Source organism: Haplochromis burtoni, unplaced genomic scaffold, assembly GCF_018398535.1.
Source record: "Haplochromis burtoni strain Fernald_Lab_line unplaced genomic scaffold, NCSU_Asbu1 Contig_174, whole genome shotgun sequence".
Classification (NCBI taxonomy): Eukaryota; Metazoa; Chordata; class Actinopteri; order Cichliformes; family Cichlidae; genus Haplochromis; species Haplochromis burtoni.
This window is the reverse complement of record NW_024582535.1, coordinates 1,061,843-1,084,725: the sequence shown is the minus strand read 5'-3', so window position 1 is coordinate 1,084,725 and position 22,883 is coordinate 1,061,843. Positions and strand designations below refer to the sequence as shown.

Below are 22,883 nucleotides of genomic sequence, written 5' to 3'. Positions count from 1 at the left end.
GAAATCTTTCTGGACTAACAAATAGATAAAGTATTTTAAGGGTGGAAAAAAAGCAGACAGCAACAGTCAGACATACTGCACCATTTACAGGAAGGAGGAAACTGTGCTTACTGCACACAAAGACCATATGATCCTTGTGTCTCATTGATAAGTCAAATAATCGAATGTCAGTTTTTGCTCAAAGTATTTGTGGAATATTTTTAAATTGTGCAACGTGCCACAGCAAAATATAGATTATTTTTGCTAGTGAATTAACAAATTATAGCTGACTGTTAACACTTTCAACTAGATTCAACTGCTGCTAACTTCTTGTTAACGCAGATGTCTACTGCACATCAGTGCAGTTAGGGTTAGACATGACATTCGAACTGAGCATTAGAGTAGGAAAGAAAGGTGACTTGAGTAACATTGAATGTGGCATGGTTGTTAGTGCCAGACACACTCGTCTGAATAGAGTATAACAGAGCTGATCTGCTGGAATTTTCCCACACAACCACCTCTAAAGTTTACAAAAATGTCTGGAAAGAGTGCAGTGAGAGGTGAGAGGAGAATGGCAAGACTGTTATTAGGTGAAAGCAAGACCACAGTAACTCGAGAGCATTTTTGAACACACAATACGTCCAGCATTGAAGCAGATGGGCCACAGCAGCAGAAGACCACACTAGGGTCCCACTCCTATTAAATAAAAACAGGAAACTGAGGCTAGGGTAAGTTGGTAAGCTAGCTGGTTTTACCATTTACTGATTAGTTTGTATTTGTGTGTAATGATGAGAAAACCACACTTCTGTCTGTCTGTGCCATTTACTGAGGCAAGTGTTTCATCGAGCACCTTCTTCAAGACACACTGCCGTGAACGACACTTCTCTCGTTATCATTTGATCCAACGCAGTCAACAAGGTTTTATCTGCTGAGTAACGATTTTCATAAATTGGACATCACAGCCGTACGAAAAGAGCGATGATCAATCCTCGTGCTGCCAGTGTACAAGCAGACAATGAGACGCCAGTATGAAAAAGCTAATGACAGGGCTCCTGTACAGTTTCCATTTCAAAAGAACTTCGATTCTTTTACAGAAATAAAATTTTGAAACATCCTAGTAAACTTTTTAGAACCAAATTAACATCTAACAACACTTCATGAAACCTTTACACACCAAGAGTTGTCACCCCCATAGGTCCATTCTGAGCCAAGAAAATCCCTGAGACAGGCTGTTTATTTGAGAAAATACAGTCTCTGCCTGTCCTTACAGCTAGGGTGACCTTTCATCTCTCTGCTCCAGCTGCAGCGCTGCTCTCACCTCCAGGCTGGGATGCCTGCAGCACCACACGGATAAGCTGGGGCACATCGAAGTACGCAGCGTAGTGCAAAGCCCTCATGTTAGTCCACCGCGAACGAAGGTTTGGATCTGCGCCCAGGGCGAGGAGCTGCTGAGCAAAGCTCGCTGCCGTGTCTGCATCGCCTGAAGAACAGGTCACAAACACAGGTGTTAGAGTTGAGAGGAGTTGTAGTAACAGACAGTAAGTCAGCTCTAGAGAGTGTATTTAAGAAGTGGTTGATGAACAGCTGCACTTACTGAGGTATACAGAATAATGTTCAGCAGCAGAGTGGTCACATAAATTCACACACACATACGTCAGAGTAGATGTCTATTTATTTCTACCCTGCAGCTGAGAGTGCTTATTCAACATCTCTGTCAATACTTACCAATGCCTGGGGCTCCGGCCTTGCAGCAGTAGTGCAGGAGGCTCATATCTGTCAGACCGTCTCGATCATTCACACCACAGCCTCTCTTTAGTATCTGTGCAAAGAGAAGATATGCAGTATGTGCCACTAAGGACTTGGTGTTGGCGTGCAGAAATCTTCCATAACAGGTTAAAGTGAAATTAGAGGGAAATTGTGTGATGAATGACAAGTAATTCAAGGCTTTCATAACTCTACTCTACTTAAATCTGGACAACAGGTATTACGTAAACTGACATTGAAACAAGGTATTTATTTCTCAAGGGTGATAGTTACTCAGAGAAAATGATCGCCTTCTTTTACCCTTGAGATGAGTGCTTCTCTGCACAGTTTACTGCAATGCAGCTACTTTGTGTAACACAGGCAGAAGGGATTTGGTGTGTATCTGAACAGAGTCCATAACAATGAAAAAAAATAAATCAGAACTTATATTAATCTGAAGTCCTCTGAAGTTTCAGTTGATTATATTACGACAAAAATAAAAGCGTTACGGCTACAGAAGGGACCACTGTGAGATTCCGCAGCAGTTGGACATTTTTTTATGTCACCTCATTGCCGATAAGGTCAATGTCCTTCTGAACCTGGGGCACCCACTGCCTGAGGACAGCAAACAGCTCTGGTATGGTAGTGCTGGGATCCAACAGAACCTCCCTGCATTGCGGCTCACTGGGGTCAAAGAAGGAGAACTCTGGAAGCAATGAAGAGGAACAAAAGTAACACGTGTTAAGTATAATGAGGAGTGGGACTGGAAATATTTCTCTCCCGTGTACAGACACGAAGAGAGCATGTGTGAAACTCTGCAGCACAGACGTTTACTACGTTTCTGCAACTGACTGTTCAATCGATTCAGCAAATTACTAATCTTGGGAAATGCCCTTGCTGCCCTTGCAGAGGCAAATGAAAACAGATGTGACAGTAGATGGCCTGCCGTGAACCAAATGAGGCATTAGATGACCCGGCTGAGGCTGAAGGCAAATGGATTTCACTGTGAAAGGCCAAAAGTTAACACTAACTGTAGTCGGCATGACATTTTTTCATAATTTTGTCTCTGTACGCAACTACAGCAAATCTGAAATGAAATACTTTGATTAAAGATTCAACTTTCAGAGGGTTTTGGGGAAAAAAGGCATTAAACGTAAAAATTAGACTTTAAAATACATCACTCACCTCAGAAGTAATTGAACAGTCAAGTGTTACTTGACTTCTATTCACCTCAAAAAACTTCAACACAGTAGTTTCTTAAAGAAATGAAACATCCAAGTATTTAAGGACATTAGAGCAAATCAGCATCAAACCTGCTGAAATGGCTTTACTGATTAATTAGGTAAATCAAGATATAGACGATAACAGTCACCATGTTCTTGTTTAAGAATTAATCACTACAAAAGAACAACCTCAATTTGTAACTAACATATCCAGCTACATTATTAGAACCCGGAGACTCTGTATCACTATCATCTCTCTGTGTCAATTTAAGCCATCAACCTTTCTTCAGTCTCATATCTTGTGGCATTTCACAGCCTGTCGATGCTGCAAAGAGAACGCGTTAACTAGCTTGAAATGTCACATAGCTGCAAAGAGAAAGCGTGAATACTCACCACAGTCACTGGGCATGGGTGCAGAGGCCACCTGGTGGATCACTGGCCGCTGATGAGAAGAGAGTCTAGCGCGGCAGCCCAGGACCGTGTCGCCTTCAACGGGCTCTGAAACATCCTCCTTTGTCATCTCCCCCTCAGGGCCTGCAGCTGGAACAATATTAGAAAGCCTATTCTGAGAACACAAGTAGGTCTAATCTCTCAATAAAAGCACACAGGCTACAGCGATGTCTTCATTTGATCTAGCAGTGCAATACAGGGAAATGCAACTTGTAAGCACAGAACTAACATAATATAAAAAACATGGTATTTTAATCTGTGGTGTCGCCTGAAGAATATGGGGCAAAGGCGCATTCAAGCTATCACCCCAACAAGACAGGGATTTTCAAAGAATGTCCGCATTTGACTCATAGCACCTCTGAGAGATTACTTTGCCTGCAGATTAGAAAACAAAGGTGAACACACCAAACTACGAGCCTAATCTCAAAAAAGTGACACTGTAATGGGGACACAGGAAGCTTTCACAGAGGAACCTTGGAGGCTGAACTAGAAGCATACACACACACACATAGGTGTAAGCCTGGGAAAGCAACATTGAGCCTAAAATCTTCCCAACCAACCCTCACTCACTGTCATCTTCTCCTTTATCCTCTTTCTTGTTGATCTCCATGCGAGCCTCCCAGTCGTGCTAAGCTAAAATCAAAAGACACAGACTGGGTCCAGTAGAACATCTAACCAAAATCCTTCCCAAAATAACTCCAAAGCTCATCGACTGTCCCCCTCCTCAATCTCCAATAACATCCCCACTCTCTCTGATTATACCCTGTTGATCCCCTGACTCCCAGGTCCAGCAGCTATTTACAGCCTGTACACTTCCAAGCCAAGGAGCTTGTATGTCTGACTCTCCCAGCTGGAATGTCACTCTCACTTTCCAGTCCTGTGTACCTCTGACCTCAATGACATAGAGTAGCCAAGCGTAACCCCTAGTGGAGGGAATGTGGCCTGTAGGCTGCAAACAAACGGTAGGAAAGTGGTGGCTTTGATTAGAAGGCCTGTCATTCACCATAAAGGCCAGTGTCCAGTTCCCCCTGACAGCAAACATCAGCCCTATTGAAGCAACCATAGGACAGACACTGAATACCTATCAGCCCCAGGGAGAGGGTAGGTGACTTTACACCATGACCTCCATCCATTTGGTGTAAAGGAGAAGAAGAAAAAAAACACTCACTGTCACAATAGGGTCGTATTATCAAATAAAAGCAATTTCTTTAAAAGAAAAAGAAAAAAAGTATTTGAGCAAATTTGCAAGATATTTGTAGAAATATTTTAAGAAAAAAAACTCATATTTCATAAGAAAAGGGGCTTAACAATATTAACCACTCTAGAGCCCTGAAACTGAAGCACCCTTTTTTGATTAGCTTGTGGAACTTCACTTCACAGTCTGATTTTCCAACAGCATGCTCAGGTGAAGGTCTGACAAGAGACTAATTATTTTTCAGGAAGTTTGAAAACTTTGGCCTCAACCTTCCGAGTCACAAAGATGTTTTCTTTTAACCTGGATGAATTACACATAACTGAAACAATGTACTAACAAGCAAATTCAGATAACTCACATCAAGACAGGAGTCACCAACATTCTCTGTTATCCCAGACTTCTGCTTCAGCCTCTGAGAGTGCTCAACATTTATAAAAGAGGGCGTTTGATGTGTCATTTCACACATCTTCTGCACAAAGTTGACAGATCAAGTGCTACCTACTTCAGTCAAAAAGTGTCAGAGGAACAGAGGATAGAAGTCAGTAAAAAAAGAAAAAATATAACGTCTAAAAATTCTCTAACGTGCACATTAGCGCAGTCAGAGCTAACTAAAATTACTTTTACTGACTGAATTTTGTAGTAATTTATTCACAGCAGTTCCAGCAGTGTGAAGCAGACTTGGCAGTGCCAGAAGATTCAACAGGTTTAATGTATAATACATTTTTCTTCAAACAGAACAGAATCTGTATTCCTATTAAAGTGAAAACTCAAACAATCAATGAAATTGTGGCACTTGCAGAAAATTTTAAAAAGAAAGGAATGCGTTTTATACATACAACCTGTTGATTTGCATTTTAACTTTACCATTAAAGGAAGCTGTGAAATTATAGTGACAAACTGTGTGTTTCAAATAGTCAGCAGGCGATGCAGAAAATGTTTAACTGTGTCTATGGGGTATTTAATGTTTAGGAAAACTTGAGAAATAATAAATAAAAGCCTGTAGTGAGTGCTAACATTCATGTATTAACTCAAAAGAATAAATTATTTTCTGCAGCATTACTCTCTTGCCATATTTGCAAAAACAATGTTGCTTTTTATCATTTAATTTTTTTGATGATCATTTCTTTAATCTTTTTTATTACATGTAATTGCTCCGACTCAAGTGGGTAGCACTTAAATGGCCCATTTTGTCCAAAAGAAGAGTGAAATGGCTTATTAATTACTCTATTTTTGTGAGCATTCAACTGAGTCAGAAAGTCTGGGTTACAAAAAAAACCTGAAATTATCTCTGACAAAGAATTTAGGATTTGCCAAGCTGATGCAAAGAAAGCAATGACTATGCTGAACTTTCTCAACAGCACACCCCACAGAAGAGCGCACGTGCATGCTTGAAGAGGAAGAGAGTGTGTCTTAACATGTAACTGTTGATCATTTCTTCGCCATTTTTTATAATTCTGTAATTTCATTGTTGCAAACAGAACATTTGTATATAGATGTATGCTTTAGCAGTGATTGTGATTTCCATAGTACATGCTGCTAAAGAGTGAGATGAAAAACTACTACCAACCTCTCTGAGGTCACTGACTGGCTGTGTAGAGATTAGGTCTTTGCAGTATGACTTGAGACAATGGCCTACTTCTGCAATAAGCCTCTTCTTGTTTGCCTGACCTACATGATGTCACCATCCCCACAGCTACTGAAGAGACAGCACTCACATATTTTTGATGACTGTGGCCATTTAAGCACCCATTGGCAAGCTACCCATTCTAGCTGACTGTAATATATGTGGATCTTTTTAAGTTCCATGCTATATCTAGAGAACTATCTGAATTACATCATTAAGCTCATAATGACTAACTTCAGGAGCATGGAGCTTCAAAAAACACCCTGATTTTTCTTGAAAATTGATAGCATTTCGTGCACTAGCATATTTGAAGGCCATAAGCAGAAAGAATAATTTTACAGCTATGATGCTGAAATTGAAATAAACATTATATGTGTTATATGTGTATTTTTATTTAGATATTTCACACACACACAAAAGTGGCATCAATAACTTTAATTGGATTTTTCCATAAAGATTAAATGTCTAGTGGTAATGAAATGTTTAGTGGTAACAACATATCAAAAACGTTTGTTCACAGGCAGCATCCTTGACCTCCATCCATCCTATGCGCCTCATGCACCAGGCCAAATCATGAACTATTACCCCTTGCATTTGTTTGCTGATGTGAGGTGGGGTGTGTGGATTAGCTTGATTATGCAAGACAGAGGTTCCTGTTACTCTAATCGGACGCAGGTATGCACTCAAACAACAATAAAGCCATTAAAGGTTAAAGTATTCCTGTCTAAAATATAAGTCCTAAATGACCACACTCGGTCGCTTGAGCTTTAATCAGCTTGAGAAAAGTTATGCAACTTATTATCTAACATCCAATTATTGGAGAGATGGCTTATTTGTGGTTGTTTATACCAGTTTGTGTGACTTAAGTGTGGCCGATTCATTTATATCCCCCAAATCGTTAGCTCACTTCACAGTCGAAGAGGTTAGCAGTAGACACTCTCCTCATCTCATACTTTTGTAGCCCTTTAGCAGAGGTAAATATAGCATGTCATCTTTTCAAACGTCCACACGTGGATTTAATTAATTTCCAAATAACTTTGCCAGCTAAAAGGGTTTTTAAATCGAGCTACAAGCTGACAGTAACAGTTAGCTCGCTAGCATATGTTCAAAAACCGGCTCGGGCTTAGCGACAGATGAAGCACACCTTATATAACTAACACTGCAGACGTTGCTCAGTCCCTATAAGCAGCTAGCCGTCCCTGCTTTCACCGTGCAGACGTGAAAGTTACTCAGAGCCCTCCTCTCAGTCACCTTAGCTCCCTGACGTTAATGTTCCCCAACAAGAACACTGGGCCAAAAACATCTGCGCTACTTACAATGCACTTAGCAAGCAGAGAGAGAAACAAGCATCATGTTAGGCTGCTTAATATTAGCGTTACCTTCACCTCCCTGCTTGTTTTGATCCGCCCATGGGGAAAATGTCAGATAGCGGATTTAATTTCCGTCCATTCTAATTGGATGTTACACAGCTGAAATACTTCCTGTTTCAACATCTAGGCTTCAGAATAAAGGCGGTTAATGTACACTTCCGGATTTTAAAATAAAAGTCTTACAACGACCCGTAAAAATAAAATAAGAAATAAATACAACTAAATAACTTTTGAATTGTTTTTGAAATTAAAAAAAAAAAACAAAAAAAACAAAGACACTTTTTTTAAAATATAAGAAACTAACCTGCAATATCTTGACAACATAAACATGACATTAAAGACACATGTTCATTTTATGTATTTATTATTCATTTATATATTGAATGAATAAATGTTCCATTTATTCTTTTCGGGTTTGAGCAACAATTCACTAATAAAGTTAGGAGGATTTTTGCCATCCAGTTACATAATATAAAGTGGCAAACCTACAAAAAGGCATTATTTTAGCTGCCCTGAAAGTTCCTTCAATTCTGGGATTGTTTGCCACATACTAATGAAAATAATCAACAACTGAATACCAGAACCTGCTGAAGGAAAATACCTCGAAATAGCTAAATTGCACTGTACTATTTTGGTTGCAGAAATTTGGAGTCTTGTTTTTCTGTTTTTGTTGGGCAAAAAACTGTAGAAGAGTCGACAAAAGAGAAACAACTTTATATTACCTTATGATTACTTTATGTAATTAAAATAGCAATGTTTAAACCCAGTGCTTTAGTTTCTTATGGAAGCACTTTCATGACTGTTAAGTCCATTTCATGTTTTCATTACAGAATTCATAATTGCTCATCTAAAATAAATGCTCTATTCTGCTATATAGGAAAAGGATACCCATTTTGTTGATGCACTGCTTTATTCTGAAGCACCCAACCTCCGAATACAACAAACCTCTTACTTTTAAACAGAAAAAGTAAGCTGCCACAAAGATGGATGGTGCAAGAGGTCACTTTTGAGTCTAATGCCTCTCTTATCATTGGCAGTCACAGTGTGGGAAGTTGTGTCTGAACATCTTTCTTTTCAGGAGAAGGTAATTTCTCAGGGTGACACTTTTCCTCCAATGTCCATTCAGACTGACAAGCCACTTTTAGTGAAGACTCAGAGATGGGTGCTGGTGTTTATTGAACCTGAAGAGCACTCTGCATGTGTTTCTGCCTCTGTCATGAAATAAAGGAGAAGAGGACCAAATTGCAGACTGCTGAGACAGACTTGGAATAAAAAAAAAGCAAGCCTTTATCGTTGCTGTTGTAGATCCAGAGCATAAAATAGAGAAGGGCAAAAACAAAAGAGACCACTGCAGGGGAAACATGCCAGGAGAAACCAAGGCTGGAACACAGTATGATGAGCAACCTGAGGCTTCAAATACACACAGGTTTCAATCAGGGAGAGTGGAAACGTAAAGGTAACAAGACACAGCTGAACTCACTTGGAAGTAACACTAAAAAGAGACTTAAACTACAGGCTGATGAGATGGTGTGTATAAGCACTAGAACACAATGGTTTTTAATTTGTGTTTATGTTTTTTCTGCGTTGATGGTCATACCAACTCTTTAAAGTATAGAATTATGGGGAAAACCGACTATAAGCACAATATGAATGCATAGTGAGGCAACATTACTGCAGATTTTTTAAACAGGCTAGTCTTGATTTTATTTACTTTAAACTACTGGTTCTCAATAGGAAGCAGGGAAGATTGGCTGCAGAAAAATATTAAGCTTTTCCTCCTTCAAATGATGAGGACAGCTCTCCCTAAAAAGCTCCCACAAAGCTACAGGAAACCAAAAATGTTGGGGAAAACATCCAGCAGATTGACTGACTGACTGACTGACTAACAGCGAGCGAGTGACCAAATCATAGGTCTGACCTCACTTGGAAAACCACAAAGTATCATGTGAATCAGGTGAAAGGTTTAGGTGTAGGTTTGTCTACATCTATAACAATAAATTTCTATAAGGTAAGCTTATTTATAGAGCTTATCGAGAACAACATTCACACTGTGTTTTTACAAATAAGATAAGGTACCAAAAGTGTCCACAAATCTTAAGTCCAATAAAAGCCAGTTGAACAACAGCCTCAAAAGCAAATTCTCCTTTGGTCCTTTGGTCCTCAACCTGGACCGAGGTACCACCAGGAGCCCATCTCAGCTACCTTGGGGTGGGGTACACCCTGGGCAGATCGCCAGTATGGCTCAGCGCTAACACAGCTAGCACTCATATCCACATCTATGGGCAACCTAACCAATGAGATGTCATTGGAAATAAGAGGAGCTATTTCAGAGCGCATAGTAGGAGATTTTTGTTTTTGTTTTGTTTTTGTTAAGAAGGTGAGTAGCTATCTATTTAAAATATGAAGAGAAGGTCCAGACACTGATCAGCTGCAGTTTGAACTGGTGAACTGGTCATTGTAAGTAAGTTAGGTTATTTTTTTTGTTTTTCTTTTCGGGGGGGGGGGTACTGATATAATTTCATTTCGTTCAGACATATTCTGCCGGTATTGAGGACCGTTTCCATGGAAATGAAAACAATCGCTTAGATCCGGGCAGTTCTTCCACAAGCTCTGCTGACTGGCGCTTTAACTCTCATTAGCTTGTGGCCTGTGTGCAGTTTTATGCGACAAAACAGTATTTATATTTAATCTAGCTACCACGATGGGCTTGAATCCCAATAGGCCTGCGTCCTCTGCTGGGGCTGAGCGACTGGCCGACACGACACGGGTTCATCCCGATAAACAGGACCAGTTGTGGAAAGAGAGGGTACGGAAAGAGAGGAAATCAGCAATGGAATGGTGAGCATGGTTTGAAAAGTAGTCTAAATTATCAGGCGAGTTTGCCAGGATTTTTCTAATAAGAACCACGAAGAAGCAGGCGGGGATGGCACAGGAAATTGATTAGAATATTTGATAATAAATTGATAAAAGTGTGCGGAAAAACATTAAGGATGACTTTCATACAGAAAGCATGATATGAAAATCAGCACTGCACTGGAGTTTACTGTGTTAAATCATTTCTGTAAGTGTTGAAACAAGTATTTAGAGGCATTAAATAAGAAAAACTCGAAATGATACTTCAGAAATACAGTCACATGTATATTGTATCATTGGATCATATTCGTTTATTCATGCTTCATAGCTTTTACGTAATATTCCACAACACGTTCTCACAGAATCTTCAAAAATGTAGCATAACAAGTAATTTTTTTAAAAGTACAAATATGCAGTACTAAGTTACATTGCACCACTGGTTCAGTAACAAGTAGTGGCAGATCACGTTCATTCAAAAATCAGTGAAACAAACTTAATCTGTTCCACAGGGAGGAAACCTTGGATATCAAGGATATTCATCACATGGTAAGAAAAATGCATGTAATGCAACACTGTATAAAAAAAGTGCAGATGTACTCCCCTTTACGCTTTGAACACAACCTGTTATAAGTGATGAACACAAGGACTAATAGGTCGTCAAATAAAAACTACCACTGATTGTGATTTATGGAAGATGAAGTTGTTAGATTTAACTTTGATAAAAGATTTTTGCTTTTTTTTATTTTAAAGATGTTTCTGCAACAAACTAGAAAGTGTATCGAAACCATTGTGAAATTTCGGAGATAAACTAAAATGTGAAACATTTACAATGGTACATTAACTAGGTATGAAAGATTTTGCACTATTATGAAAAACGCAGCTTGAATCGTGACCTTCTGTTACATTACTCCCCCATTTGTTTGTAGGGACCTTTTCCGAACAACCTTTCAGTTTTCTCTGATTGCATTCCCAACACTACCAACCAAGTGTATGGTAGCAGATTGAACACTCCACTGGGAGATGAACTGCTTAGACAGGAAAGGCTGACACTCTGGCCAGCAGGCCAACGCAAACAAAAGCCAGACCCAGAGCTGCTGCCTTTCTAGGCTACTCTGGACACTCGGTGTTGAAGAATCAAGCACAAATCAACTTCAAAGCAGGAATAAAGCTACTTAAACCAAAAAATGTAGCACATGTTTAAAGGGATTTTTTAAAGAATTTAAGAGCTGAGAATTTTGTGCTTTTTTTGTGTATTTTTCCCCTAAATGTCTGTTTTATATTTTCATGTTTTCAGATGTCATACAACTTTAACTCATATTTTTCTATTGCCATTGTTGAAAGAAAATACGATTCTGGAAACAGTATTGTTATAAAGTCCTGATATTTTAATCAAACTCACTGATAAGGTTCACTTGTAATTTTCCTATAGATTCCGCGTTTTTTCATGTAAATGTAATGTAAGGAATCCTCCTCACACATAAAAATTATTCATTGAGTTCCACAGGGTTCTGTTTTGGTACCGATACGGTTCTCATTACCACTAGGCAAAAATTCATAAAGATGACGGGTATATCTCACGGATGTGCTGGGACACATCATCAGCTATTAAACCCAAATGTGTTTACACCCAGTACAAAGATGCAATAGGATCTAGAAGATAGGTGGATTAAACAAAAAGTTTTATTAACTGATAACTGAGGCATTATACAGAGTAACAGGAGAGCACTGACAAAATCCCCCCCAAAATTGAAATTCAAGTAAACAGCCAACAAGAGGAAACTAGAGGAGAACATGAACAGAAAGGTGAAGTCAATAAAGATAATAATAAGGTTGGGGAAAAGAATGGATGAGGGGAAACTGGTGAGCCATATGAGGAACTGACCTATAAAATAAAAGAGGAACAAATGGAGATGTGGTAACACAGGAGGCACAGAAAAGGATCAAAACCCTACAGAAACAAGAAACTAAATATGATGAAAATGAATGTGTTTAAAACACAGTAAAGCAAATATTAATTGAGGTCATGTTTAATTCATTTATTTTAGCCTTCATTTGTTTCTCTTCAGTTTTGTATATTTATTAGACAATTGTGATTTGATTTCAGTTCTGATTTTGGTGATCATGATCTTCCATACTGTTTGAGTTCGTGCAGTCATTCAAATTCTCAGATTCCAAGACGAAACTGAAAATGACCAACTACTTAAATTTTGTCAAAACAACAACAACAACAACAACAACAACAACGGGGTGATGAACAAATACTGCGTGCTTCAAACTGTCCTTTTCCCTGCTATTAATGAAATTCAAGCCCAGCTCTTCCTCCCTCCCTCTTCCTCCGGCTATGAAATGCAACAAGCTCTAACCTGTTCCTAAGTTTCTGTTTAGATCTTGGACGTGTTTCATTTCTATAGAAGTGAAAACTCACACAGCGGCTGACAGTGAGAGGAGAAATGGCACAAAAAGGAGCTCAGCTGAACAGGGAAATCTTCTCTTGTTCAATCTGTCTGGATCATCTCGAGGACCCAGTGACCATTCCCTGTGGACACAATTACTGCATGAACTGTATTAAAACCCACTGGGATGAAAAGGGGAGGAGAATGCACAGCTGCCCACAGTGTAGGAAGACTTTCACACCGAGACCTGCCCTGGTGAAAAACACCATGTTGGCAAATTTAGTGGAGGAGATAAAGAAGACTGGACTCCAAGCTGCTTCTGCTGATCACTGCTATCCTAGACCTGAAGATGTACCCTGTGATGTCTGCACCGGGAGAAAACTGAAAGCCTTCAAGTCCTGTTTAGTCTGTGTGGCATCATACTGTGAGAAACACCTTCAGGATCATTATAATGCAGCACCATTGAAGAAACACAAGCTTGTCGAGCCCTGCAAGAAGCTCCAGGAAAACATCTGCTCTAGTCATGATGAGCCGATGAAGATTTTCTGTCGTACTGATCGGCAGCGTATCTGTAGTCACTGCAAACTGATTGGCCATAAATACCACGAAACAGTCCCAATTGAAGCAGAAAGGACCAAGAAGCAGAAGGAGCTGGAAATGAGTCGACAAAAACTCAAGCAGAGACTCCGTGACCGAGAGAAAGACGTGACGATTCTTCAACAGGAGGTGGAGTCCATCAATCAGTCTGCTGATAAAGCAGTGGAAGAAAATGAAAAGATCTTTGCTGAGCTCATCTGTCTCATGCAGAATAGAAGCTCAGATCTGAAGCAGCAGATCAGATCCCAGCAGGAAACTGAAGTGGGTCGAGTCAAAGAGCTTCAGGAGAAGGTGGAGCAGGAGATTGCTGAGCTGAGAAGAAATGACGCCGAGCTGGAACAGCTGTCATGCACAGAGGATCACAACCAATTTCTACACAGCTACTCCTTACTGTCAGCACTTAATGAGTCTACAGACTCATCCAGCATCGAGATCCGTCCTCTGAGGTACTTTGAGGATTTGACAGCAGCTGTGAAAGAGGTCAGTGATAAACTGCAGGATGTTCTGAAAGAGAAATGGACAAACATCTCACTGACAGTCACTGAGGTGGATGTTTTGCTGTCAGAACCAGTGCCAAAGACCAGAGTTGGATTCCTAAGATATTCACGTGAAATCAGAATGGATCTGAACACAGCTAACACATCAGTGTTATTATGTGAGGGGGGTAGAAAAGCCACAGCTGTGAAAGAACAGCAGTCATATTCTAGTCATCCAGACAGATTCACTGGATGGTGTCAAGTCATGAGTAGAGAGAGTCTGATTGGACGTTGTTACTGGGAGGTGGAGTGGAGCGGGAAACAGGTTTATATAGCAGTCGCATACAAGAGTACCAGCAGATCAGGGCTCTCAGATGAATGCGGATTAGGATTCAATAGGACATCGTGGGCATTATGTTGTGACCGAAATGGTTTTAAATTTGTGCACAACAATTCTCACAAGGCTGTCTCAGGTCCTCAGTTTGGGAGAGTAGGAGTGTACCTGGATCACAGTGCCGGTATTCTGTGTTTTTATAACGTCTCTGAAACCATGACTCTCCTCCACAGAGTCCAGACCACGTTCACTCACCCGCTTCATGCTGGATTTCGGCTTTCAGATTATGGAGACACTGCTGAGTTCAGGAAACTCAAATAGAGAGAGGTCATGTAAGGGACAGTTAGTTAAAATGCATGTTCGCAGAATGCCAATGCAGACTTTCTATTGAGTAGAGAATTAATTTTGAAGTCAGTTTTCATGTATGGGTATATTTCAGAACTATTTTACTGCTATGTTTGTGCTGCATTTATCTATGTTGACTTATAATAGTGTCTTGATTAATGATATTTTCAAGAAATATGTTAAGGCATACTTTTTTAATGGTCTTTGCTACAACTTTTTTTTTATCCTGACTTAATCTTTTGTCCTCTTTGGTCAGTTTTGTTTTTGTTTTTTAGGTTCTGTTTTAATAGATCAGAAGTTGTTCAAATAAATGTACAGACAAAGAACCTAGACTTACATTATCATTATTACAACCTCTTTGATCACTGGTGATTATCTGCTTGTAAACAGCTGATACTGTGAATCAGTTGGTGAGATTTTTCTTGACTAAAGAAGCGAGATGTCCACACTTTACTCATTATGTTAATAAACTGAAGCCTTACAGAGTTATTAAAGTTGAACAAATAAACAAATGTCTCCTGTCTTAAATCCAGGTTGCTGTACAAACCTGATGGCCAAAAAACAAAAGCAACATGAAAGCATAACTGAGAGTCTTACACCTGAAAAAGAAGCTTTGTGTTTTGAACAGAAGATTTCTCTTCTTTTTCTCTGGATGAATCTTAACATTGTGGCAAGCTCAGACAAGTAGGAGACAGAAACTTCTGTTTTAACTTGCTATTTCTGCCTTAGCTGTTATACTAAGCTACAGGGAGCACAATCTTTTATTAGGAACACCCCTTCACACACACACACAGCAGTGAGAGGTGGTAAATGGACACAGCCGTCTAACTCACTGTGCTCCACCAGCCACACCAAACACAGAACACACAGCAGGACTAATGTTACACACTAACACAAAAATGGCAAATCAACACCTGATAACTGTAACTGCCGTTATAACCCTACAACTTACAACATGTTAACATCAGGTATACAGTCCCATAAGACCTTGGGCCAGTGGCCCTTCCCCCTAGCCCGCTACAATATTATGAATTTAAATTGGATATGTGAGGGCACACATTCACGCAACTGAAGCATTCATTTGGTAATATATCATTCACAGAAATCAGTCATTGCCCTTAGTTTAAATAAACACTGGTTAGTTTTTTCTTTATCTTTTTACTTACTTGTCTTTTCTGTTTAGCAGGCCTCTTTCAAAAGCCCCAAACAGCTGAAATGCATTCCTCTGTAATTGTTGGCTAAGATCTTATGAACAATAATCCTCCTGTGATTGCTATTTGACTGCTTTTGTACCGTCTCCAGATTTTTCTAAACCAGGGGTGTCAAGCATAAAATCTCAGATAGATTTTTAACTTTTAGCTGTATTTACATTGATTTTACAGCTTTTCTTATTGATAACAAATCCCCCTTATTAATACTACACCAAAGTAATTACGTAAGAATTTTTTTTTTTTTTCACAGAAAAAAAAAGAAATTCTCTTTTGAATTAAAGGTCTGGGGAAAAAGGGTTCTTGAATAATTCATGGACATGTGTTGCTGTTGTTCCTTGTTTGTGTGTATCAGTGGCTGTGGCAAATCACTGAGTTTCAGGCATCATCAGGCCTGGTGGATGTGTGCGGAGAGCACACGGACACTTACTTTTTGGGGAAGACATGATGCGGCAGTCAAGGGAGAGCACGGGGATTTATTGTCATTTGTTGCACTGTAAATAAACGCGCTGTTTGCTGTGAGGAATCCTGCATTTTGGGTCCTACTTCCCCCCCATCCCCACGGTCTACCATACAGACCGTGACAAAAAATTCATATCTTTATAATAATGTAATCATGTATGCAATCACTGTAGTCGCCCACTTAAAAACAAAGCACCCTGTATACATCCCTGTTGTAAACCTTTGAAAACATCTTAAATTTATGCCTTTTGCTATCAGAGACAAGCTGATTCACAGTGATTTCCCACCTAAAGGGCAGGGAAACGTTCTGTTTCAACTTTTCTTTAATGTCGTCCTGTTCTGTTTGGGGCCCCAATGTCTGAAGAATCAAAATGCTTCAAGGTGCAGGTGTGAATCTTTGGCACCAACTTCAATATTTCAAGGCAACAATTGAGGAGTTTGCCTGTAATATGGTAACAGTTCCTACGTTGGTGCTTTCTGTGATGTTTTTAGAAAAGCAAAGTATGAAAATATTCAAAACAAAACAAAAACTACAGCGCAGGCCCAGACTCATGAGAGGAAATGATTTTCCGTGCTCAGAAAGTACAGATTTCAAATACTCCGGGCGAAGCTGTGTGCCGTCCAATCAGCGTTCAGTGGATGTACGGAAGTGAGAAAAGATGCCGTCTGACGGGAACCTGCCAAGCTAACGGCTAAGAAGAGGAGGTGAAACAGGTGCACTTTCAAAATAAAAGAAAGTCTCTATCATTCTATGAATAGATTTGTGTTAGACGTTTGTTTTTTTACTTTTTACACACATTCATATAATTGTTTATTTTCTTTAAGTTTCAGACTATAGCCTAAAAGTTCTAACGCTTTCCACATAGTCACAGTCACCTTTATTTTGAAAGTTCAAAGCGGAAGTATTTTGTAAATTCGAGCAGTCTGATTGTGGAGGCAGAGCAGTAGGGTCCTGCGGGTCGTTTTTGATAGAAATTAGCATAGATCTGTCAATCTAAAGTTTACATTTTGTAATCCCTCTCTTTACAACATGCAGCAGGTCGACACGTTGTTGCACATCGCGAATTTCAGCACACTGTTTGTGTGCATGGTGCTCAAGTTCCCGCAGATCTTTGTACTGATGCGAGCGAAATCTACGACCGGAGTGAGCCTCAACAGCCTTCTGCTGGAGCTGATCGGGTAGGCTGCTGTCCCGCTTCTGGGATTTTTTTATTTTATTTTTTTTTTGTTTCTCGCTCTTAAATTTTGTTACATAATCTGTTCACGTGTGCGAGTATCCATGTAATTTAGTAACTTCAAGCTGCTGTGATGATGGGACGTCTTCCTCTTCCTCACTTGTGGTTGGTGTTCAGCAGTGAAGGCGGACTCATCCTGTCAGAGAGCAGCTACAAATGCTTCTTCTGAAAACGCTGCGAGACGCTCAACACTAAAAGCTCTGGTGTTGTCTTTGTTACCAAAATTCTTTCTCCTTAAAGGCTGGATAAACGACGTTTAAAAGTTACCACCTTACTGGTAACATTCTAACAACGTTGAATGTTACCAGTAAGTCAGAATGTTAAAATCACCGCGTAACCCTACAGTACAGGTGATAGAATCGCTGGTATTGGTATTGACTCGATACTAGCGTGATAGGACCGATACTTAGTTCTACAGCATATTGATACAACAGAAGTTGACTAAGTGCTTTAGAGAGAGGCAAGTTTCAGGTGTCCTCCCCCCAAAAAAATCAGCTTCAAAATACATGAAAACCCGAAACGTTTGATTTTTATTGCTCATTGAGATGTGTACATAATTTTCAAATTGATGATTGATCATAAATCATGACACTGCTCTCCCCAACACAAGCTGCCTTTATACGTCATAAGTATCAGTATCGGCAATACCTATCCTGCATTTTCAGTATAACACAGTGCTATCTTACTTGCATTTCTTTGGACTGTGGAAGGAACCCATGCAGGTACAGAGAAAAAGTGCAAACTTCATCCCTAAAGAAATTTCTTTTCTTACTCCAACACACCCTCAAACTGTTGCAGACAAAGTGCTCTCCATTAGCTAACATTACAGTATTAAAAATTCTGTCACATTAGGCGTCAGTAGCATCCTGAAAATGGTTATCATGTAACATCCTCAGCATTGCAGTCAACACATTTTGCCATAGTTAAGCTTTATGTACTTTAGTCCATGTTTTATCTATGGAGAGACGGACTGAGAGCTTTTAAGACATATTTTAGCATTTTAACAATATTTCTGTTTTGTGTGAAATCAACTGTACTGTTCACAGTAAGTCTGCTAAAGACCAAAACTGCCTTCAGATGATAAGCTTTTGGAACCAAACACACAAGTTATACTCCAATATAATAGTACTCTGTATTTCCATTTATATAGATGTATTACTCCTGTATAGTATCCAGATTGCAGGATTAGCAGTGCATTTCATTATAAAAGTTGAGTGACTAAAGCCATCCAGGGGGTCAGACTGGATCCGTTGGGCAGCTCATGGAGAACAGGTTTGACACCCCCATCCTAAAACCCCTACAGAATCGCTGATGTATAGCAATACATTTTGGCATAAATACCACTTTCACTTTGATAAAAGAAATGAGTATTTCTTACAGATTAAAACTTAAATGGGACACAAAGAGATTGTGTTCCTAACAGCTGAAAAACTACAGTACCTTAAAATGAAAAATATAATCCTACTGCGAAGGCTCAACACTGAACAATTGTGCTTTGTTTGCACAGCTGAAGATTTTGGTTAAATGATTAAAAACGGGGTAAGAGTCAGCCTCGGCTGGCTCTGTGTGAAGCTTTGTGCAGTCTGCTGTTGAATCAGTGCAGCAGATTAGAGCTTGAAGTGCTTCTTATGCATTGAACAGGAAGTGTTGTGGTTACCTTCACTGTTGGAGCAGGAGGGATAAAGACCGTGTCTGTAAGTCTGCGTAATTTCTCTCTCTCCTTGGTGCCTGGCAGTGGCTGCACTGTCTGAAATGTCCCCACTGTTTTGGTAAGCGTTAGCTTGCTGTCACTGTGCATGCCACGCTGAAACAGTGAAGACGTTTATGTAGTTAGTAGTAATCTACACAGCATGGCTACAAAGCAGCAAAGAAAAGCACTCTTGTCATTCGGCATGAACGGTTTTGTCACTAGTGGAAAATCATTTCCACACATGCCAATATTAAATATCTCTATTCTAGATTATATTAACTGGCAGTTGGCTTTATTGATCACTACCTCTTCCTAGGAACAAAAAAAAAAAAGTCCCAACACAATAAAGCCTATCTGAGAGTGGATAGGTTAATCTGCTATTGATTTCACCATATGATGTTATTGTGTTATACTGTTTATTTAACACTGTGGGAATCTCTCTGTGTGCACATGTATGCATCTGTACGGTGGCTTGCATAACAGGGCTGGGAGGCTCAAACCTGCCAGAATCAAAACAAACTCATTAGTGCAGAAGTAAAAATGGATTATGTCATCAAATGCCCCAAATGTAAACTGTATGTATAAATGTATTTTATAAAATGGGACATGAATTGAGATGCTTTTACTTGCTTTTTTATTTACTTGTCTTTGCATGAATATCTCAGTTCATTTGCTTTCTTTTTTAATTTTTGATGTATTCAGTACATCCATCCATCCATCCGCTTTTGTGCTGCCTGTCTGGGCTGTAAGAGCAACAGTCTAAGCAGAGGAGTTCAAACCTCCCTCTCCCTAGTTAGGAGGTGATGCCAGTGTGGTCCTCAGCCAACTGACAGCTGTAATCTCTCTCCTGGTTCCTGGGTCTACACAGAGCTCTCTTTCTTTACCTATAAAATCCAAGTCAGACTCCTAAAGTGCCTTAACTTGCTCCTCACCCTGTCTTTGCATTCATGAGCGCTGACATTGTATTTATTTCCATTTCATTTTCCCTTCATTTATCTCTGCAAACATTTCTGTTTGTCTTTTTACGTTCTTTTATGCATTTCTAACCACTGCAATCTGCAAGCACATTTGCATAATTTAGCAGAGATGAAAAATCAAAAAGGGAAAATGGAATAATAGATGTTTAGGGGGAAAAGCAAAGGAAAAATGCTTGAATGGGAAAACTAATACACTGATAAACAAAAGGGAAAATTAATCGATATAAAGGTAGCTAAATATAGAAGCAAATTATAAAAAATTATATATCAGTTCATTTGATTTTTAAAAAAAACAAAACAACTATTGGCACATTTAATGGAATCTTGATTTCTTTACGGTTTGATTGCAGTCAGTTCAGCCCTCTATAGACTACTACTTGCAGACCATCTCCTGCTGAAGGCTACCACTGTTGATTCATCGTGTTTGCTGAGCACACCGAGTCGAGCTGCTCTCATAAAAGAGTGAATGAACTGATCATCATGCCGCCGCTTGGCTCAGAAACTGCTTGTTGACTCCCCGTGTGAATCCCTTCCCACAACATCAAGCTTTAAGCAGCCACTGATTCTTTGGCTCGTTTGCCCCTGAGCATTGTTTCTCATTTTAATCAGTACTGAATATAACAAAACACCTCCAGTTTAATAACCTGACACCATATGCTTTACAGGTTCATTGTTTTTGTAACATATCAGATGTACTACGACTACCCACCGCCAACCTACTTGGAATATCCCATCCTCATTGCTCAAGGTAAGTTATGCTGTTACATAAATTTCCTCTGCTTATAATTATCTCCGCAAGTGTCTTTTTTTCAACCTTGTCTTAGATCCAGATTCCTTAATTAGTTTATCATTCAGTCTTAAATGCCTCGCGTTGCTCTCTGTAGTCTCTGTCTATTGAGATCATTCAAAAGGAGCTCAGTCATATTAACGTATCTTGTTTAGTAAAGCTGCACATATGATTGGCAACTTCATGCCTGTGGCAGTGGTGGAGGAAATTAAGACTTTTCATTAAGTGTAATTAAGGGTAGAGAGATGGGCAAAATAAGGTTGGAAAAAACAGGAGTCTGAATACACTCTGAAGCATCTGCAAATATCAGCAGCCCTTGAAATGGAAATCAAACAGAGCTGTAAATGGTGCGAGTTATAACCCGCCGTGTGTCCTCAGACGTCATCCTCCTCCTCCTGATTCTTCACTACAACGGCAGCCTGCGGCAGAGCCTCATCTACGCCGTGGTGTATCCTTTCACTTATCGCACCAATTGATGTGAAAGTGCTCGTTCAATTTGTGCAGAAATCAATGACCCATTAGACTTTTGTGTCCCTGCCTTAACGTACTTGTGCTCAGGTTTGTGGGAGGCTGGAGGCTCCTGACTCTGGAGAAGTGGATCATAGATTTGGCTATGGTAATAAACCTGTTTAAAATCAATCATAAGTCAGTGTGTGCGTGAGAGACAGAGTCAGCAAAGAGATGGCATGTCATCAGTCAGGGGCAATGAGGTGGAGCTTTGAGAAGAAACTTATACAGACCTCATTTCACCCGGTGTTTCTCACCCAGACCTTATAAATGCCAAATGGCCCGGTTGGTTAATGAGATGAACATGTCTCAGGGCGTTTTGCATTTAAATAGGTGAGAGCAGCGAACCCTCCACATCCTTTCCTCTTAAAGTTTGACCGAAGCAGCAGAAGGTGTTTGAAACTTTTTGAAATTCAGCTCCATGTTCAGCTTGTTATCACATGAAATCTGACCTCCTTCTCCTCTCAGAGCCTGTGCACATTTATTAGTGCAGCCAGTAAGTTTGCCCAGCTGCAATGCCTGTGGAGGTCAAAGGACGGCAGGCAGGTTAGTGCCCTCTCCTGGGCTCTAGCTACCTACACGTGTATGGGTGAGTTTAACCAGCCAACAGTGTTCGCTGTGTTTTTTTTTGTTGTTGTTGCATTCCCCACTGTATGATTAGATATACATTTAAGTTCGTAGCTGTCACTGGCACAGTTTTGAAAAAAATTTCTCTTTTTTAGCTGTGTACCAAACGACATTGAAGTTGTAGTATTATAACTTAGTTTAAAATAAAAACTTTGAGGTTAAGTTTGAGGATTTTACCATTCATTCATAATACATTAAAGTTATGTGTTAAAAAGTAATTCAGTAGTCTTTGTGGAGAAGTCTCAGCAATTTCTTCAAAAATTATAATAACTTTAGGAATTAAAAGATCTACTGCTAATTTTATTTGAAAGAACACATTAATGCCGATTTGAGAGGAAAATTGAGCTAGTGAGCCCTACAACCTGGATGTACACAGTTTATATTGGTGTATGATCCCAGGATCCTTTCCATGATTAAGAAGAAACCATTCACAAAGGTCATCATCAAGAGAAGACTTTTGATAGATAAAGATCAACTTGTGAAAAGAAATGTGGAGGTTTCATAATCCAACTCTGTAAAAATGTTACATAACCACTGTTCATGGGGATAAACTGCTCAGATTCATACAAATGCAGCAAAGACTTACTGCAAAATCACCTCAAGGGGATCTGAAAGTTAAGTGGAATATTCTATAGTAGGCGAGTCGATCACCTATTCAAAACCCAGTGAGTTGCATTTTAAAATTAAAAGGTGGAAACAACTGGAATCACTTTAAATTTAACTCCTCAAATTAAAGCTAAGCCCTGAGTCTATATTCAGTAGATCACTTAAACTTGTTTCTGTACTCAGCTTAAATAAAAAAAAAAAA

At 39.5% G+C, this 22,883-nt stretch overlaps 4 protein-coding genes across 8 annotated transcripts in view; 3 read left to right on the top strand and 1 right to left on the bottom strand.

Annotated features, from left to right (window-relative positions):
* The window catches only part of LOC102311183 (CAP-Gly domain-containing linker protein 4), a 66,115-nt gene that overhangs the window by 41,822 nt on the left and 1,410 nt on the right, over nt 1-22,883 (bottom strand). For 2 of the 5 annotated variants that reach the window (XM_005933845.3, XM_005933851.3), the window contains exons 1-5: nt 3,966-7,587; nt 3,339-3,485; nt 2,289-2,428; nt 1,705-1,798; nt 1,298-1,459 (exon numbers count right to left, since the gene is read on the bottom strand). In XM_005933845.3, the coding sequence (XP_005933907.1) occupies nt 1,298-1,459; nt 1,705-1,798; nt 2,289-2,428; nt 3,339-3,485; nt 3,966-4,005 (583 nt within the window). In that variant the 5' untranslated portion in view covers nt 4,006-7,587. The other 3 variants (XM_005933849.2, XM_005933846.3, XM_005933850.2) reach the window with 3 other exon arrangements.
* cunh2orf50 (chromosome unknown C2orf50 homolog) lies at nt 10,154-11,622 on the top strand. Its single transcript, XM_005933844.2, has 3 exons — nt 10,154-10,422; nt 10,947-10,983; nt 11,364-11,622. Exons 1-3 carry the CDS (start codon nt 10,286-10,288, stop codon nt 11,541-11,543), a joined length of 354 nt encoding a protein of 117 aa, XP_005933906.1. The 5' UTR covers nt 10,154-10,285; the 3' UTR covers nt 11,544-11,622.
* On the top strand, nt 11,691-17,067 carry LOC102310572 (tripartite motif-containing protein 16-like). The gene has a single exon (XM_005933843.3). It carries the CDS (start codon nt 12,888-12,890, stop codon nt 14,556-14,558), a length of 1,671 nt encoding a protein of 556 aa, XP_005933905.1. The 5' UTR covers nt 11,691-12,887; the 3' UTR covers nt 14,559-17,067.
* Nucleotides 17,162-22,883, top strand: part of slc66a3 (solute carrier family 66 member 3) — a 7,526-nt gene continuing 1,804 nt past the window's right edge. The window contains exons 1-5 of the mRNA XM_005933841.2: nt 17,162-17,431; nt 20,820-20,902; nt 21,320-21,389; nt 21,500-21,557; nt 21,917-22,037. Coding sequence (XP_005933903.1) covers nt 17,283-17,431; nt 20,820-20,902; nt 21,320-21,389; nt 21,500-21,557; nt 21,917-22,037 — 481 coding nt within the window. The 5' untranslated portion in view covers nt 17,162-17,282. The remainder of the gene's footprint in view (nt 17,432-20,819; nt 20,903-21,319; nt 21,390-21,499; nt 21,558-21,916; nt 22,038-22,883) is intronic.

Coding starts and splice junctions, on each gene's coding strand:
- cunh2orf50 (XM_005933844.2), top strand. CDS start 10,286: ATGGGCTTGAATCCCAATAGGCCTGCGTCCTCTGCTGGGGCTGAGCGA. Junction 10,423..10,946: donor AGGAAATCAGCAATGGAATG/GTGAGCATGGTT, acceptor TCTGTTCCACAG/GGAGGAAACCTTGGATATCA. Junction 10,984..11,363: donor TCAAGGATATTCATCACATG/GTAAGAAAAATG, acceptor ATTTGTTTGTAG/GGACCTTTTCCGAACAACCT.
- LOC102310572 (XM_005933843.3), top strand. CDS start 12,888: ATGGCACAAAAAGGAGCTCAGCTGAACAGGGAAATCTTCTCTTGTTCA.